The sequence below is a fragment of the Epargyreus clarus genome, unplaced genomic scaffold (assembly GCF_041222505.1).
Source record: "Epargyreus clarus isolate Ecla_fem2 unplaced genomic scaffold, WU_Ecla_fem_2.2 ptg000019l, whole genome shotgun sequence".
Taxonomy (NCBI): Eukaryota; Metazoa; Arthropoda; class Insecta; order Lepidoptera; family Hesperiidae; genus Epargyreus; species Epargyreus clarus.
This window is the reverse complement of record NW_027332227.1, coordinates 3,303,814-3,323,191: the sequence shown is the minus strand read 5'-3', so window position 1 is coordinate 3,323,191 and position 19,378 is coordinate 3,303,814. Positions and strand designations below refer to the sequence as shown.

Genomic DNA, 19,378 nt, shown 5'->3' with positions numbered 1-19,378 from the left:
CAGTTATAAACAGGCTATACCTAACCACCTATTTAATAATAACTTTAATTATTACCAAAATGTTTAGTAAACATTTGTATATATACCTTCTTATATAAGTACCTAAAAATAAAAATGTTTATCATAATACGTGGTGTACATAATTTATTTTCGTAATTTAAGGAAAATATTAGTATTGTAAATAATAATTATGCAATGTACCTTGGTATGAGCAAATATCTTTTTGTATTGATTATAATTATTCTCAGTGTAAATGTAAGTATTCTTACTTAATGCTTATTTAAAAATTTAAATTTAAAGAGACATTCTATGTAAAATAAATATTTGAAAAGTTTGTCGTATTTTATTAACTATATTTTTATGTAGTAGAAGCATCAAACAAGCCCAGAGTCTACCTGATATACTGTCTCCAATGATTATTTATCTGTAACAGACCACAAGAAGAAATCCTATTTTTTTTTGTTTTTTTTTTATAATATAAGAGTAGCAGACGAGCATGCAGTCCACCTGATGGTAAGTGGCTACTGCCGCCCATGGACATCTGTAATCAACCCCAGATAGGCTTAGATATTCCTACCTGAGGTCGGCCACAGATGCACCGCTACCCCTGAGGACTAAGCTGGAACGCCTCGGAAAAGTCTGTCTCCCTTACCACACCCTTCAAACCGGAACACAGCAGCGCCTAACACTGCTGTTATTAGGTAGAAATAGGTGTGGCGGTGGTGCCGTCGGAGTCGAACCACAAAGAGTTCTACTACCTTCATAAAATAGCAGTTATATGTATTGATCATAAACGTTTAGTTTATCACAGATACTACAAATGTTCCTCTTACTACTAAGATATTATAATGCCTTAAAGAACTGAATATGACTTAACACACCCTTCAAGGCAGTATATCTACGCTACACGTGTGTCGTGTTCCCGTGTTATAACGCGGAAACACGTGTAATATAATTATTGCATCAACTTTTACCTTCGACCTTTCACATTCAACAAGTATTCGAATAATATAATAACAACAATAATAACAAGTATACTTTTAACGAAAACATTTAGAAGATCGTATTCACCAGTCAATTTTTCTTCCTCAAAAGTTACAGTAAGTAGGTACCTGCGTCTCCAAGTGGAAATATTTATACAAACGACTTTTCAGTAATGTCTTCACAATTGTGAATCCAACTGTTCCTCCACGCGCAATTAACTTCCAGAGTTGTTTAAGATCGCTTCACCGAAACAATGGTTAAACTTCGTGTCGACTTTATTCCTTTTAAGGTCAACAGTGGGTAGGTATACCAATCTATACTAATATTATAAAGGGGAAAACTTTGTTTGTTTGATTGCAATGAATAGGCTCAAAACCTACTGGACCGATTTTAAAAATTCTTTCACCATTCGAAAGCTACATTATCCACGAGTAACATAGGCTATATTTTACATGAAATATATTTGATAAATAGGTTTTGAGGCGGTACAAAGTTTGCCGGGTCAGGTAGTATTATATAAAATAACAATTATATTATATCAAATATTAATATTTCTTTCGGTACTTAGTACAATTATTTAGGTACTACGATACACAAGCATACGAAAAATAACATTTTGTCATCAAGGCGAAAGAAGAAATTAACCAAAAATAACTTATTACAAAATTATTTCACATACAACGAACAATATTAGGTATTATATCTACAGCATATTTCATATTTGGCTAAAAATGATAAAAGAGAATGTTAAATTTTCAGATACTCACAAATACTTATTTTTAATCCGCGAAGTAGGTAAGAAGAGCAAAATGTCCCATGAAATCCATAATTACGTTACGAAATTTTTACTGTATCCATTCGATAACGAAAACAGTCTTAAGTATACCGTAGTCTCCGAGTATAGTGGAAACAAAATATACAAGTTACATTCTCGAAGCAACGACGGAATTTTAAAGTAGATAGCAGGTAAATGCATTCTTAGCAAGATTGGAAAACTTCCCCGTTATCCGTCGACAGGGAACTAATAGAAAAATGTGAGAAAACCCAACTTGTTACTTCAACTTGACAGTGTATTCTTTGAGGTTCCTTTGAACCTTTTTCAGCAGGAAATAGATAACAATATGTGACCCAGCCATAGTACTTTTTGATGTCATGGATATTTTCAATCCACTTTAGAGCCAGTATAAATATAATTCACTCTAGGGCTGATATTTCGATCCAGTTGCATGGATGGTAAATTCGCCGTGACGACGACCCATGCAGTTGAGTATAAATTCCGCGATGATATTGTTTTAAAACCATTCATTGTAACTCCCTACGTCAGTAGGATAATATATCTATGTTGTAACTAAATAAGTAAACTTGTTCTTAAAAATATCTGTTTCCCCGGCACTACAAAGCACCACCCCATCCACTTTAAACTCGCCGGAAGTGTTGCCTTAAAAGTGCTAAGCCGTGTCGTGTTGTAACTTATTATACACTTCTAAATATATTGTTAGGCTCATTTGTAGTTCAAGTGTTGGTAAGTTCAGAGTAAAAAAAACAGCCTTATTTTTAAGTCATAACATTTCGACTATTAGGTATGCTACCATTTTGATCACCATAACTTTCGAAACATTGTTTATAATAAACTTCTGTATTTCATACTTCAATTATGACACACATAATATACGTATCTATGTGTTTGGCAAAGTTTAACATTAACAATGTAGACTGAATATCGTGGTAAATATCTATCGTGGTCATCCAAGATGTATCGCTCATTATGAGGATAATTTACTATAATCACTGACCCAATTCCTGCTCTCTCAAGCCGCCTCGTTACATAACTTATTCATTTACTAAAGACAGTACCGCCTACAACAATGTAATGTAATGTAACCTCCTAATCTTGCTCTTTTACAAAAATTACTGTGTTTTTCCGATCATGATTTCATATCACGGAAAGCCTCGTCGTTTTTCTAGGATATAAAAAAACACTGCTATTTTATGACCTAACATTTAAGGATACACAAATATAAAAATCCGTTTTCTATGGCTCCAAAACATTTGCTTTCTGCATTAAAAAGAATTCTTATAGCTTTCTGTACGTCTGTCACTCGTAGTCTAGAAATTTCTTTTATAGGAAAGAAAATTCGGATTACATTAGGTACATTCAGAATATATTTTTTTCCTTCTTCTGTTAGTCTGATAAAAAATATGAACATAAAAGTTCAAATACTTTACATGTTACCATAATTAGCCAATGATATGAATAACTCTGGAGATTGGTAGTTCAAATCCCAAGACTTTCCCTCACACTCCTGATTTTTATTACGATTAATCTATACTAATATTATAAAGAGGAAAACTTTGTTGGTTTGTTTGATTGTAATGAATAGGCTCAAAAACTACTGGACATAATTTAAAAATTCTTTCACCATTCGAAAGCTACATTATCCACGAGTAACACGAGAAATATATTTGATAAATAGATTTTGAGGCGGTACAAAGTTTGCCGGGTCAGCTAGTTATAAATATTTACATATGAAAAATATTCATGAGAATAATGAATACGAAAAAATTATAGATATTTTATGTCATAACTTTCCCACGCTTACCTCAGTGGAATATGGCCCTTCATTCTTTGAAAAGACTAATTATAATCACATCTTCAGTAATACTATATAACATAAACTTTGATCATTAATACTTAAATCGGAAACCACGAAAGTAACAAATGGCCCATTATTCGCATTCCCATTGTCTTAACTACTGTTAGAATTATGAGTGCCCCTGGGGTTAAGCAGCCATTCATTAACAGCAAGAATAATCTTAATGGGATTCTCGAAAATAATTCGTAATTATTGTTACAATGAACAGATTAATTAAATTGAGATAAATTAGGATCAATGTAGGTACATTAGATTCAGGCAACTCTTCCTTTTCTTATTCCAGTCGTTTTTTTTTTTGTAAAAAGGTAATTTAGGTTCCTATGATACATTACTTTCAGTAAAGATTTATTTCTTTCTTACAAAAAATCGATTATAAAAATATACTCTTAGAATTTCACATCAATCTATGGACAATTTGTAGTACACTTAATGTAGCTAACCAATTAAATATTAGCTACTGTTACATTTATTTCTTTCACATAGGAAATATGTATTTCCTATGTGAAATACTCGTACCTACCTCCATGTGTAGATACGAGTATTTCATAAGAAGATACGTTTACTTACAGGCACCGTTCACCTCGAAGTTTATTTGCATCTTTCAGATATGATATGAGGTGAGACGTGAGACTTTTACGTTATCAATAGTGAGATACCTATCACTCTTATTTGTGTGAGATGAATATCAGTATCTTTTTATGAGTTGGGTGTAGATTTGTTCCAATCTTACTCGCACCAGAAATGCTAAAGTATACTTGACATGCCTTTGAAAACGGCTTAAAGTATAGCAAAGTTCCCATATGTATTATACTATAGCCATATTAGGTATATACAAGTACGACTATGTTCTTACAATATTATACTGTATTGTGTAAGTGCCAATATTGTTCGGAAATAAACCATCCAACCCTCAGTGTCCGGTTACAATAGAGTGCGAAGCTGAGGAGTCATGTTACTATGACGTCATAATTTTCCCGACATCATCATTTATCTGGCACATTTTTTAGCACAACAAAATAAATTACATTGTGATATTATTATTGTTTTGTTTGAAACAATGCAGGCAAATAGTACCTACTATGAACACACAAAGAAGAGTACATAAACACTCTGATTCAGAATTGAACTCAAAATTCATTATTTAAAAGTATGCCTGGCCGGGAATCTAACCCGGAACCCCATGCATGTCCGAACGTTGCTTATGAAAAAGGCCATCGGCCAACGGCAGCGCATACAATTTGTCAGTTTCAATATTTTTCTTAAACTACTACCGGATCGGAACGCGACCTCTACTGAGAAGATCCAGTAAGAAAGTCAGTGGGTTTGTCTTTTTTTTTAATAATAATTATTAACGACTGCTTCACCACGTGAGTTGCAATTCAACAGATCATGTTGGGTTCGATTCACAGGAAGACGACATTTGAAAGTGTGCATCCGGGTGTTTTTAGTACCTTGACAGCCATATAGTATATACTCGTATAATATATACAAACTATGCCATACTACATACATACAATATAATATGTATATAGTATAGTAGACATTGTGTGTAGACGAAGAAAAGCCTGTAATTTAGTTATATTCACATATACGTGAAAACATCTACCTACTGTTTGTTTATATACTGCATGTTTGTATACTATAAACTTATTAATTAACGTGCCTTTCGAGGCATTGAAGCGCGCATGAAATTTAACCATTAGCGATCATCTCTCCAACTTCCAACCGCGCCGACATTGCTCAACTTTGTAGGTTCATGTGATTACGATCTACATGAACAACAAAGCTATGTGCATTGTACATAAATTTTACAGATATGTATCTATTTTTGAATTGCAAAATACCAGAATTGGTAAGCAAGTAATTGTCATTACAGCGCTCTCAACTTTATTTATGTCTATGTCAAAATTTAAATAAATGCAAAAATAATGCTTTACCTACTAAAAAAATATCTATATCACATGAAAATTTAAAAGCGCCACAGAACAATTTTATAATAAAAAATGTGTAATTTTGATGCATCATTAGATATTCAAGAATTTTGCCTAAATTACTAATCGACTGCAATAAACATATTTGATGCTGGGGTTAAATATTGAGATGGGGGAAGTAGACACACAGGAAATTTGAGATCTCTCATTTTTTCTATAATTAAAAGAAAACAAACGCACGGTGAAATTTTATTTATAAAGATGATAATATTATGAAAAATATGTAAGTACATCAAACACCAAGGTATATAATATTGTATCGGTATTTGGGTAATAGCTTCCCTCATTTAAATAGATATTTAAAGTTTTTTTATGGGATTTAGTTAGAATTCTAAAAAGTTTTCATACATGTTATGTCTTCAATAAACTTTTTGAAAAACTTACCAATAAAACGAACCTTCCCAAGGATTGTTGCTTTAAAATTAATTCCATTTACTCTTATGTTTTCAAAATTACTCTTAGGATTTAAATAATTGATTTATGAAATATACGACAATAGCTCATCAATAGCTATTATTATAAAGATTCTTAGAATTCTAAAAAATTTATGAATTTCCCGCCAATTTTATTTCCATAGACAGGTTCTATTTTGTCGACATAGACAAAAAAATAAAGATCTCAATAAATAGGATCATTCTTATAATGCATACTATTAAATTAATCTGCATTTTAACGTTATTTAATGATATCAGACAAATATTAGAAAGTAAGAGTTTCTTGCGTAATAAAATAATTATATTAACGTCCTCACATATAGGACGCATTTGCCAAAAAATAAATGCATACATTATGGTTTCATTTACACAGATTATATATAAATGTTGCCAGTATTATAAATTAGTATAAGTGTTTTTTTTTATTTTTAAATATTAAAATGTGAGATCGATTTATTTTGAAATATCCAGAACCAATAAATGCAACCAAAACCTTAATGATTGTAAGTAATTTTAATAATATGAACCTATCGAGAGTTATAATAGCTAGCAACTGCAACAAACAAAAGTGTCACATTACTTGTATTTTATAATAAATAATCATTATTTAAATTGAATATTGAACTATTTTATTGTCATCATTTGATAATTATTTATTTGTATCATATTTCCTTTTTTATGCATTAATTTAATTGTATATAGCAACACAGTTAAACATTACACAATAAAAAAATCCAATATGGCTGTCTATAGCAGAATGGGATGTTTGCGGTTATTTTTGTTGAATTCCTGTTTACTTTAGCGGGTTTTATTTATTTATGAACATACATTGTCTTACAATATATAATGTAAGTCAATGTACATGAAATAAACTTTTGCGTAAGTATAATTTTCGGAGCCGCCGTATATTTTCCGACATCCTTGACCGAACCCGCTCCGATGAACTCACTTGGACTCGAATGGTTCGAAATTCAATTTTACGTAAATTTAAATTATTATATTAATAATTCCTTGCAGGTTTACTGAAGATGCCATTTAATTCTGTAGCAGAAACAACACAAGGAGTTAGGAAACCTAAATTTTCGCTATCCTTGAATAGAAATAATGCGAAAGTTTTAAGTGACGAAAACAGGGATACCGAAAATAAAGATTCGAAGGAATCTAATAACAATAAGGAGAACCGGCCTGCCAATAAAAGACCGCCATCCAATACGTATTCGAATACCTTGAATGCCGCCAAGAAACTTAAGCCTCTGACGAAACCATTGCAAGCTGTAGGTAAGTTATTTCACTACGTTTACTGAAATGAGTAATTTACAATTATAATTATTGGGTGGAACTCATGAAATATGTACTACTATTATAATGCAGTGATTGTAATCGGTGTCTATTATCGGTGTAACCTCCACATCACAATTTGACAGGAAATGTGTTTTATATTCAGTTTTAATACACTGATAGCTGAAGTAACAGCACTGTGTTTAATACTTTAAAGTTATAAGTGGTGCATAAGGGATACTGCTTGTAGAAACTTTGGTGATGATAATTCTATGTAATGTTTACATAGAGAGAATTTGGCCCACATCTCTTGCAGCAATTTCACTACTTAACTGAATCTTGCTTAACATTCCATACAGACAAGTGATAAGTGGTCCACAGAAAAGGCTGGGAGTGTACCCAATAAGAGGTCTGTACTTAAATATTTGTTATAAGTAGTTTTGACTCTGCAGCCTGGACTATAGTATGAACTATACAACAGGTGTATATCTAGAAATCATTTAAAAGAAATTTTATATAGTGTTGATGATCTACAAACAGATTTAGCTTAGCAAGGATACTAAACACTTCAACTGACTCAGTATGTGGAGAACAGCTTAACAATTATATAATTTAAAAAAAAAAGAAGTTATAACATACATCAGTAGGGCAATATAGGATAAGCCTCTTCACTCAACAGAGACACAACAGGGACTCGAGTTGGTTGTGGTGGAGGGGCCCTCGGCCAGCCCTGCCATGTTGAATGGCCACCACCAGTCAGACAGTCAGTCAGTTGGCGGGCAGTATGCTGGAAGCGCACAATGGAAGACACCTATCGCCACTCTCTCCAACCTCGGAAACACATGTTACTTGAACAGTGTGTTGTATACTTTACGGTATGTTTATGTATGTATATTTATCATGTATGAATATAAGGAAACCCAGAGTAATTGAAATCATTTTCATTATTTCATACAAGTTATTTGTGACAGTATTTACTTGTTGTAACTTATGGTTAAATACTAATTGGTTGGCAAGAAACAAAATTGGTTCTAGCAAAAAGAGGTTATTGTGGAAAACTTATGAATAATAATTTGGTTGATCCATGGCATTGATTAATCACTACAATATAATCATGCATATAATTTCATGTATACATAATGTAGAATTCATATTTTTAATGTCTGTTTCTGAATAATTGCTCATAATATAATTAGTTACGCTCGGTTCTAATTGGCCATATTTCTTAATAAGCTTACCATAACTTAACTGTAATATGACTATTGTATTATTTTATCTAGTACATATATATCTTTAGTACACGAGTTTAGATATCTTTCTACAAATTGTTTCTTGCACCTAGGCAATGTTACTAACTTACTAACTAGTGTTGTCTATAAGTTCTATCAACTATAAAAAGTTGTAGAACCCTTTGTTGTTCGTCTGCAGAGGCACCACTGCCATATCTATTTTTACCTTATAGCAGCAATATTAAGCTTTGTTTTGTAATTTTTATTTGAAGTGTGTAAGAGAGACTCTTTCCAACATAATCCTTAGGAGTATCAATGCATCTGTGGCCTATGTCAGGAAAGATTCCAATCCTGTTAGTGATAATAGATGCCCATGGAAGACAGATGCTACTTACCATCAAGTAGACTGCACACTTGTTTACTACTGTACTGCAAACCTTTGCACTTCTGATGCTTTCAGGACATTGAAGATAGCTTCCTAAGTTATAAGTAATGAATTATCATTCATAGTTTTTCACTATCATCTTTTATATTACTTGTAATGTGAAAAAAACTTATTCCAGGTATGCACCAAGATTCCTTCATAACTTGCACCATTTGGTGTCAGATTTGGCAAGCGTGGAACAGAAGTTAGGTAGCATTAGATTAAAGAGCTCATCACTGGGTCGAAGTGCAGCAGGACTCGCCACCTCTGGAACTAGATCTTGGAGTAGTAAGGATCTGTTATCACTCGGACAGTCTGATTCCAATGCTGGCAAGAGCAAAATACAGGTGAATTTTGTAGATTAAGTAATGTAGATTTATTTTTGTAGATAGTAACTGATAAATAAAGTAAAACTATAGTGTATAAAGTTCGGTGATGGCTAGCACCTAATATTTGCATTGCATGGGTACCTCGAAGGTCATGGTTAACTATGAGTCCTACTCATAATCATTGAATAACAGTTGTCAAAACACTAATGTGTAATTTTCAAATCAACCATTCTTGGTTGGCTCTTAACGCATCTCAGAAAATCTGCATTACAGAATATAGTTATTATTAATATCCCTCAGTTGTAAAAGAGATCCCTGCCCTGTAGAACATAAGATATGGGTACAATCCCTGATAATGGGTCATGACCCAAACATGACATTAAAAAGTCGATAAATGTATGCATTAATATTAAAAAAGGAACATATATTTCAATAAATGTAGGACAAAAGTTATTATATCTACTTTATTGTTTTTCATCATTATTACAGTACAGTGGAAAATAAAAATGTTTATTCATATAATTCATTTCACTATCTCATGTGTTGAATACCTGACAGTCACACTGATAATATTTATCTCCTGTTTATATCTGTATTAAACTGAGGCTGTGCCAGTTACAACTATGCCGACATAATATATTATTTCATATCTAAATATATTACATGACAAATATAGATAAACTTATTACATATTATTTGAGTAAAATAATAATTAAAAGCAAAAGGAATTGGTTAAAGTTAATGTTTTTTAAGTTTTCCACAATAGTAGGGACAATAATTTTATATTGAACTAATTGCTCTTTACCTCGTATTTTAGAACAAAAAAGAAATGTATACGTACTTATGTTATGTATACACGTAAAAAGATATAATTCATTAGAGAGTTTATTAAAGTAGAGCGCGTGTATCAATGTATGAACGCGAAATAACCTAAAAATACAATAGTTAAAATAATTGTATTCTTAGCCCTTTATGCAAAACTTACGACAAGTACTAGCTAACTTTCTCCTCATTTCTCTCTTTCTTTCATTTAATTGAACTCACTATTCCCAGTCATTGCTATAAAAACTCACGTATCATTTTTATTAGGTGCGACAAAATTTGTGTAACTTACAACACTTTAATTTTAAAGAAACTCAGGCCGAACTTTTCAGCAATTTTCAGTTAATTTAGATAGAGACATGTAGGATAAAATTTGCCTTAGCATTTAACATTGAAAATATGCATGTAATTCGGCGATTTCCGTGCAGCCGATAATTTTAACGATACCTGTGTCCTATTCAGATAGCAACGGAAAAACTACACGAGACTTACTTCAACCTGCGGGCTGCGGAAAGCAAGTGTATCAACAGCAGCTCCTCGGACGCGAATCCCGAGCCCTATCCGCCGGACGCATTTCTTGCCGCTTTACGAGAAGTTAACTCCACGTTCGATGGTATTTAAATATGAGTAATATGACTAATCTTAGGTTCAAAGATATCACACCATTCAAACATACCAACATAGACTCATTGAAATGAACTTCTAAGAAGGGATTTCACATAGAATAATGATAAAAATAATAAATCAAGTGACCTTTTATAAACATAATACACCTCATGTTTCCTTATTTTTATCAGAAATTGTTGTTAGTGACGTCTTGTATTCGAACCCGCGACCTTGAATGTGAAGTGATAACATTTATTACAGTAGACTATCAATGCTATAAATTAATTTAAAGTAAAGTCAACTAAATATAATTTGAAATCATGATTTATATATGACAAGTTGTTATAAGCTTGTTTGAAAGGTGTTCTTTGACAGGAATCCTAATATGAGGCATTCTAACTTATCCTCAGGGGCAACAAGCAATGCATCTATCTCTGATCAACCTCATCAAGGTCTGCTGAATTATTACTGGATCAGTTATAAATGTCCATGAATGGGAGTAATTAATTTATTAATTATCGTAAGATTAATTTAATGTCTGTATGATGAAAGCGGCCATGCTCAGATAGCCTCAGTTCCAAGCTTGTATATATGCAACATGTTGAGAAAACTTCGATAGCGTGATTCAGAATACTGAGCGTCATGTCGTCAAGAGACACAAGTGTAATTTTTAAAGTAAACTAAAGCAAAATGTATGTAGTTCGCAAATTAATTAAACCTTCTTTCAAACAGGTAACAGACAACAGGATGCACACGAGTTGCTGGTGTGCTTATTGGACAATATCCGTGAGACGTGTCGGGCGCTCAGTGCTCGCGCTTCCCGTTTACAACTGCAGGAGAATGGGGACAGGTAAGTCAGATAGAAGATTTTGAAGGTAATAGAATCCTCCGGCGGTTCCTAGTGGTTTGACTCCGGCAGTAGGAATATCTAATCCTATCTGGGGTTGATTACAGAAGTCCGTGGTTGGCAGTAGCCACTTACCTTCAGGTGGACTGCATGCTCGTCTGCTACTCCTATTTTATAAAAAAAAAGATACTCGTCAAAATGTTAAAAAGTGATATACTGATACTTGTTTAGTAGCAGATCACTAGAACCTATTGCAGTTTGATGGCAGAGGTATCTTTATGAAAATGGTGCTTACATTTGTTGTTTCTAAGGCAAGAAAGAAAGTAGGCAATATGAGCTGTTTCAATATACTTAGCAGGGTAGCAATAGATCTAGATTAAGGTAGTCATTTAAAATATGATTTCAATACTGTATGGCTATGATACACATGTCTATACAAATAGATACAAGGCAATAGTTATATATATAAAGGTATGTATCATTAGGAAAAGAAACCAAGATGAATTTAACATTAAAGCTTTAATTAAATACATGAAGCAAGCAATAAAAATCGGAATGTTGATACCTTATATTTTCAAAGAGATCTCTCAAATACTTTATCATAATTTTTATTTGCAACTCTACATCACAAGTATAATTTGAAATGTTACACAGCAACGGCCTCGGTCGACAAACGACAATAGACGGCGAGGGTGGCAAGCAAACACTGGGCAACCTGCGCAAGTCGTGGAAGAAACGCAAGGAGGCGAAGGAAGCGCGTGCGACCGACAAACGCAGCTCGCCCACTGAAGAGCGACCTAGCGAACACGAGCATGATGAGCGCGCGAGGCCAGGATGGGACTTCGTTGCTGATGACTTTGAAGGTGAGATAGCTGACCGATTAGATGATTAATTAATAATTTATTAGGTGGCAGAACCAGATGTTCTGACCGAGCAGGTACCACAGCCACACTTATTTCCAGCGTAGAACGGTTTTGCATTTTGGTGGAATACTGTGGATGCTAATGGACTTATATATGAAGCGACATCCTAGTCCTCAAGAGCGGCAACTCATTTTTGGTCAGCTTTAAATAGCCTTATTACTTCAGGCTTACTCCAGATGTTAAGGGCAAATGTACAAAAATAGCGAACAGGTATATTGACACATACTTAAATATATGAAACTAAATTGACACTTAAGACTAATGAGACATATTTTTTCTCATGTTTGTCGCAAATACTCATTAATTAATGTTGTGTTTTGTAAGGTTCTGACATCAAACAATTTCTTATGTAATACAAATTTTCGAAATTTTCTAGGAACAATGGTTGTGCGGACAATGTGTTTAGAATGTGAAACGGTCACGGAAAAAGCGCAAGCAGTGTGGGAGTTGTGCGTTCCTGTGGGGGAAGAGGATACTGGGGAGGAGCCCTTTAGGGCTGCCTGTCTATCTAGTGAATACCTTCGTGATCAAAATAAGGTATTTTCTAATCAATTTTTTTTTTTTTGTGTATGAATTACATTTTGAAGTTGCAGGTGGCAATGTAATAAAATGTCTACTGTCATTTGCACAGGTCTACTGTTTTTAATATTTTTCAGATTTTTTTTATTTTACAATTTTTTTCTTTCATGTTTTGGTAATTAATTTATATATATTGGAACTATAATAATATAACTATAATTATTGGAAGGTGGTAGAACCCTTTGTGGTTCGACTCCGGCGGCACCACCGCCACACCTATTTCTACCTAATAACAACAGTGTTAAGCGCTGCTGTGTTCTGGTTTGAAGGGTGTGGTAAGGGAGACATACTTTTCCGAGGCGTTCCAGCTTAGTCCTCAGGAGTAGTGGCGCATCTGTGGCCGACCTCAGGTGGGAATATCTAATCCTATCTGGGGTTGATTACAGATGTCCATGGGCGGCAGTAGCCACTTATCATCAGGTGGACTGTATGCTCGTTTGCTATTCCTATATAATAAAAAAAATATATACCACCAATCTCCCTTCCTAATCTTTCCCATTTAATCTTCTTTTTTCTCTTTTTTTATCAATGAATATCTTCCTCCAAACTCCCTTTGTGACGCTTTCCTTCTTTTCCGCCAACAACATTCAATTACTACCATTTGTCACCTCCACTTACGTGACAGTCTAACCTATTCACAACGCCGGTTTCATAAACCAGTACTGGTGCGAGCGTTGCCTGCGCTACAACGAGGCGCGGCGCAGCGTGGCGTACTCGCGGCTGCCGCGGCTGCTGGTGCTGCAGCTGAAGCGGTTCAGCGGCGGCATGGAGAAGATCACCCGCCACGCGCCCACGCCGCTGCTCATGCCGTGCTTCTGCGAGCCCTGTGCCGCGCGCGCCGCCGATCATCCGCCCGCGCATCGGTAACTAACTACATTGTAATGGACATTAAAATGAAATTGCCTCTTGATTATTTCGAAATTGATTCCATAGCTCCACAAGCCGTGTTTTGTACGCTTCTATAGGCTGAGTATGTACACATATAGATAACTTTATTTTTTAAATCAAATCTAATGCAGGCGTGGCATTAGTGAATCAGGTATTGAGTCACGAATGTTTCTACCAGTACTTATATTCTTATATTTTATTCAAATACTTAATGGGTAAGGAGCTGTTATTTATTTATTTATAGTTTAATTAATATGTAATATATGAAGGGTAAATTCTTCTTTGTACCCAAATTTGCCTAATATATCCATTCGGCACTATAACTACTTCCTATATTTTATCTCTTAGTCAAGTACGCCCAGTTAGCAAATTTACCTATGTGTAAATCTAAGTATATCATCAACAATGTGAATAATTTATGCGACACAATAGTATAGTTATTTAATATTATAGTCCGCGCCAAACTGCTAGTCCGCTTCGAATATAGAAACGTTGCGTCGCAATAGCAAATTGCAGATATTAACGGGACGTAGACAGCAGTTTAACGCGGACTATAACATTGATAACAAATTGCAGGTACATCCTGTGGGCGGTGATTATGCACCTCGGTCAGACACTGACGGGCGGGCACTACGTGGCGTACGCGCGCGACAGCGGCGGCGAGGCGGGCGAGCCGCGGTGCGCGCGCGGCGAGGCGGCCGCCCCGCCCGGCTCCTTCATGCGCACGCTGTTCAACCGACCACGCGCGCCGCCCGCCGGCTGTGCGGCCCGCGACTGTTGTGTGCCACGTGCGAGGCCGGCCGCGTGCTGGCTGGCGTGCGACGACGATCTTGTTAAGGTGAACTTACGTAACTAACCTAACTTACTAGATACAGTCACGTTCATTATGAGCGCCCTGGAATAATCTGTCTGTCACTACGTAGCAAACGCGCACAACCTATCTCTTAGCGACTTCCACCGGTCGACGATCTTTTCAAGGTGAGCTGTCTTGAAACATTCTCATAAGTAACGACCTATCTCTATATTACGTCACGCTTTAAAGGATATACAAGGGGGTCGACGGAGTGTCGTACCTCGTGACGTCATCGAAAGGAAAAAACAATTTTATAACTCTGTTTTTATTTTATCGTCTCTAAGTGTCGAATAAGTGACAAACAACCACGGGAGAAGGTGTCTATCAAAGGTCAAAATATTTCATAAAATGCGTGTGAGGTAATGGGTGTCCACGAAAACGCCGGCTATCATAAAGCTAGGATTGCACTTCCCGGCTCCTTCATGCGCATGCTGTTCAACGGCAAGCGCGCCGCTCGCCGACGTGCGAGGCCGGCAGAGTGCGGGCTCGCTTGTAACGTAGACCTTGTCAATGTAAGTACACCTAAGACACGGGGCCAACCATAAATTACGTCACACGTTGATCCAAAAGGGAAGGGATTGAAGGGAAGGATCAACATAGAAAGTATGAATTCAAGTTGGCTTTACAAAACCGACGTGTTTGTTCTCATATTATGAGGATCTCCACCTAGATGGATCGAGATAGTAACCTACCGTCTCTAAACTCCAAAGGCAATTATTAAAGACAATCATAACATCAATTATACATATTTTTATTTCAGCCCATCTCCAACGAGGACTTCGAGGATCTACTCTCCGCAGAGCCGAAGATGCGCTCCGCTGCTACCCCCTACCTCCTGTTCTACGTGAAGAGCGAGGTCGGCTAGTGAAAGCCTTACGTATTCCATCTACAATCGCACACATTGCGGCATGCAGTCCTGATGTTAAGTGGTCGCTTCGGCCCAAGGGTCTATGACCGTAGAGGAGTCTTCAGGTTAGAGACGAGTCGCTAAGTCTGGAGACTATAGCACGCCTGTGATATACAGTTTGTCTTCACACCCTTCAAACTGGAACACACTAGGTTGAAAGACAAGCGTACCGGGGTTGATGGTCAAACCGTCGAGAATTCTACCACCTTAAAAACATGGACGTTGCCGAGTTTCGAACAAAATAGTCATTTAAGTCAGTTGATTGTGATGGATGGTATACGTACGGTTGGCAAGAGTCGAAGTAGTTCATGTCACAATTTGATTATTTTGTCACATTAGTTACGAAGAATAATTTGTAGTCGCGTTGGATATAACGTCACTCTAGTTATGTTTTATATTGTTTATGCTTAAAAGACAAAATAGTGTATACTTGAATGCATGAGTGTCAGTTTGACTCTGACGTGATATTATGGATGTAGCAAAATATTAATAGGTTAGTCCAGAAATCGATCACTAGACATATATTGTACTGTTTAATATACGGTAATGTAATACAATTTTGCGCTATTTTCACTGTTACAATCTGACAATATGAATGTAAAAAAAAGTAAAATTTTTACTATATAATTTTCTAAGAATATACCTTCCATTGTACCATTTTTGACTATTATAGGTGTATGTTCATAGTAATCAATGTTATTTGCATTAAATATATATAGAAAAATGTATATTTGTGCTCATGTGACAAGAATGGCCTAAAAAGTCTATAGTTTGTTTGTTGAATATTAAATAAAATAAAAATCTATCGAAATTTATGTAGTAACTTTAACCACAACATAATAATTGTATTTAGCGCGTCCCACGTTACTTGGCCTTAAATATCTCGAAATAAATATTTTATATATAAGAAATGACAGTTCAAAGATAGAACAATATATAGAAATCGATTAAATATTTAAATGCAGTATTACCACGAATATGTAAAGTGCACTTTGCGGTAGAAAATCCTATAAGTTAGGGAGAATGTTATGAAGTTATTTATAATTGTTTCGTCGAAATAGATAAAATATTTTTGAATTAGAAATTGTAGACACGTGTTAATGTAAAAAAATATCTCACTCCACTGAGTTTCGTGGTAGCACTGTTCATTTTTATCAATTTTCTATTTAATTGGCAGCGTAGATGTCGTTACCACAATCTTAAATACTAAAAAAATAATCTAAATAACATTGTAAATTATTGCAAATAAAACATAACACCAATTTAGAGAAAAATATAACGTTTATTTCTTCGACTAGTTCATTTTTTGCACACATTAGTAGGGAACTTTAGTCTTTAATTTACACACTCACTACCTTCTAATAATATAATCAATAGGACCAATGAAATTAATTAGATCACGTTATGTAAACAAAGTTGTGATAGTTATTTTGTACGAAATAGCAGACAGGACTACAACGACACAAACATTGCTTGCTACGACGTTTGACTGCTTTCTCTGTACAATTTTAATACGATATTTACCTATGAAATAATTCGCTGTTTTAAGGACGTCTTTTCAATCGAATTCTATTTTTCTATTTAGCATGTTCAGGTCTGTTTACGTCATTTCATCTCTAAAGTAATGTAACTCGAACTTGCCTCAAACTCGTGTTCTTTGCTAAGCTAATTCTAATTAGATATAAATATTAAGGTGACATAATATATTATGTAAGTATACAGACCTTTTTCTACATAAACAGTGCTTGAACTGTAATTCACGAAATATTTTTATAGCATTAAGAAGTGTTTCGTTTCCGTTGTATATTTTAACATGAACTGTGATTGATGATGCGATTTAATACAATAATTGGTTAATTGCCTTTATGAAATTATTAAAATATGTTTTGTACGGTAAAATAATGTTTGCTTTTGACAATAATTTTGTTAGCTTACACGCATTTTACATTCATAGCCACACGTAATAACCGCCCACAGTGCGGTTATCATGGACACGCGATTCAAGAGAAACTTAGCCGGCACGCCGAGTCGGGACACAAATCTGGGACCCTTTGCAAAGCAGACGTACATGCAGATCAGGGCAGATAATCTAAGGGCGCCTTTAGATTGACCTCTGTGTGTCGTAGTATTGTAACAGCGGTTTAGCGACTGCTTTATTCATAGTGTTTTCTATTCATTTTCACGATACTCTCTGAAGAAGAAACACTATTTTTAGCCGCAGCGGGCTTGTAAGACTGCATTTACAATATAGCACATCGCGTATAGTATTGCGCAGCTACAGCACGGATGCAGCACTGTGGTGGGCGCGATATAGAGCGAGTAATTTAAAGGCGTCCTTACCCTGATATTCAAAGCTACTTATCTCAAAAAACATATTTTTACATAAATAAAACGCAACAACAATGTAATTTAATTATTCCCTGATCTTTTATTTCAATTGTGCCTGTAAAATGTTTGAGAAAATGAAACTTAATTCTTAGATGCGCTAGCACTGAATGTGCGGTGTCCTAGTAATGTCATTTATTTTATAAGGCTTTTGACAAATTAAACGAAAATTCTGCAACACTACAGTACACTTCAGTGCGAGTTTCATCTAAACACCGTACACAGTAGATATTCTTATTTTGTGAAAACATAAGATGGCGTTTATATAATACATACGTAGTTGCGTTTGTTTTTGTTACACATAGAATAATGTTTTCAACGGTAGCCTACAAAAATCTACGTCATAACAGAGTCACGATATATATTTTTGTGGGGCTACTCACATTCAAATTCGTATTAACGAATTAACAAAATAGACTCGATAATTAATGATAATATAGATTTTAGTACGTGTATAACGAGCAATAACGGTCTATTTGCTAATTTGTTTATACAAATCCGTAAAGTTTGCATATTACGGCACTGACATTCTCATCCCCTACGTGCTGTTATTTTATAAAAATAAATCTTATTTTAGACACGGTGGTTAAAGGCAATAATACTTATGCATTTGTGATGTTAATCGTAAATTTTCTGTAACGATCTTAAGTGATTCTACTATTGATAGTATCATTAGGAAGACAAGATTATTTAAATATTTTATGTGAATTACAAGGAAAATGTAATGACCACCTACAGAATACCATACAATAAGTACCGATTTGTATATTTACCATTGAGTAAAGTATAAGATCTAACTTATTGCATGATATACATAGCAATATGTGATAAAATACACAATAAAACAAATTGAAGATGATAAACTGATTCAAATAATTATTTATTGTATTTTTTCATTTCAATACCGCATTATTCTTAGTTGAAGTAACAGATATGACATTTTACATTATTAATGTAACGAAAATAGAAAATGTGTTCCGAAACTTATACGATTCTAAAATATTAGGTACTTTCAACACTATTTTTAATATAATTTATGATTAATTTGTATTTTTTTCTTTATTGAATAATTTAGGCATTATGAATTGCTCTACAAAATGTGTATGTACTTTAAATACGTATGTTCAATGTAGAAACGAAAGTCATGAGCGCCTTTGGTGACATCAGATTTTGCGTTCAAAACTTGTGGTAGTCATATATTTCGTAAGATTAATTTACGCAATTAATTATTTATTGATAAGCTTG

The 19,378-nt window shown here is 34.5% G+C and overlaps 1 protein-coding gene across 4 annotated transcripts; it reads left to right on the top strand.

The window, feature by feature from the left end:
- Positions 1-6,790: 6,790 nt before the first annotated feature.
- Positions 6,791-18,280, top strand: Usp1 (ubiquitin specific protease 1). Of its 4 annotated transcripts, none has more exons than XM_073084067.1 (11): positions 6,791-6,942; positions 7,081-7,341; positions 8,021-8,216; positions 9,134-9,341; positions 10,608-10,758; positions 11,484-11,601; positions 12,253-12,461; positions 12,898-13,058; positions 13,761-13,963; positions 14,565-14,826; positions 15,602-18,280. In XM_073084067.1, the coding sequence occupies exons 2-11, from the start codon at positions 7,092-7,094 to the stop codon at positions 15,704-15,706; spliced, it is 1,863 nt and encodes a 620-aa protein (XP_072940168.1). In that variant the 5' UTR covers positions 6,791-6,942; positions 7,081-7,091; the 3' UTR covers positions 15,707-18,280. The 4 variants fall into 4 exon arrangements, with proteins under 4 accessions (XP_072940168.1, XP_072940169.1, XP_072940171.1 ...); XM_073084068.1 differs by having other exon boundaries at positions 6,794-6,911; XM_073084070.1 differs by lacking the exon at positions 6,791-6,942 and having other exon boundaries at positions 7,196-7,337.
- Positions 18,281-19,378: the final 1,098 nt, after the last annotated feature.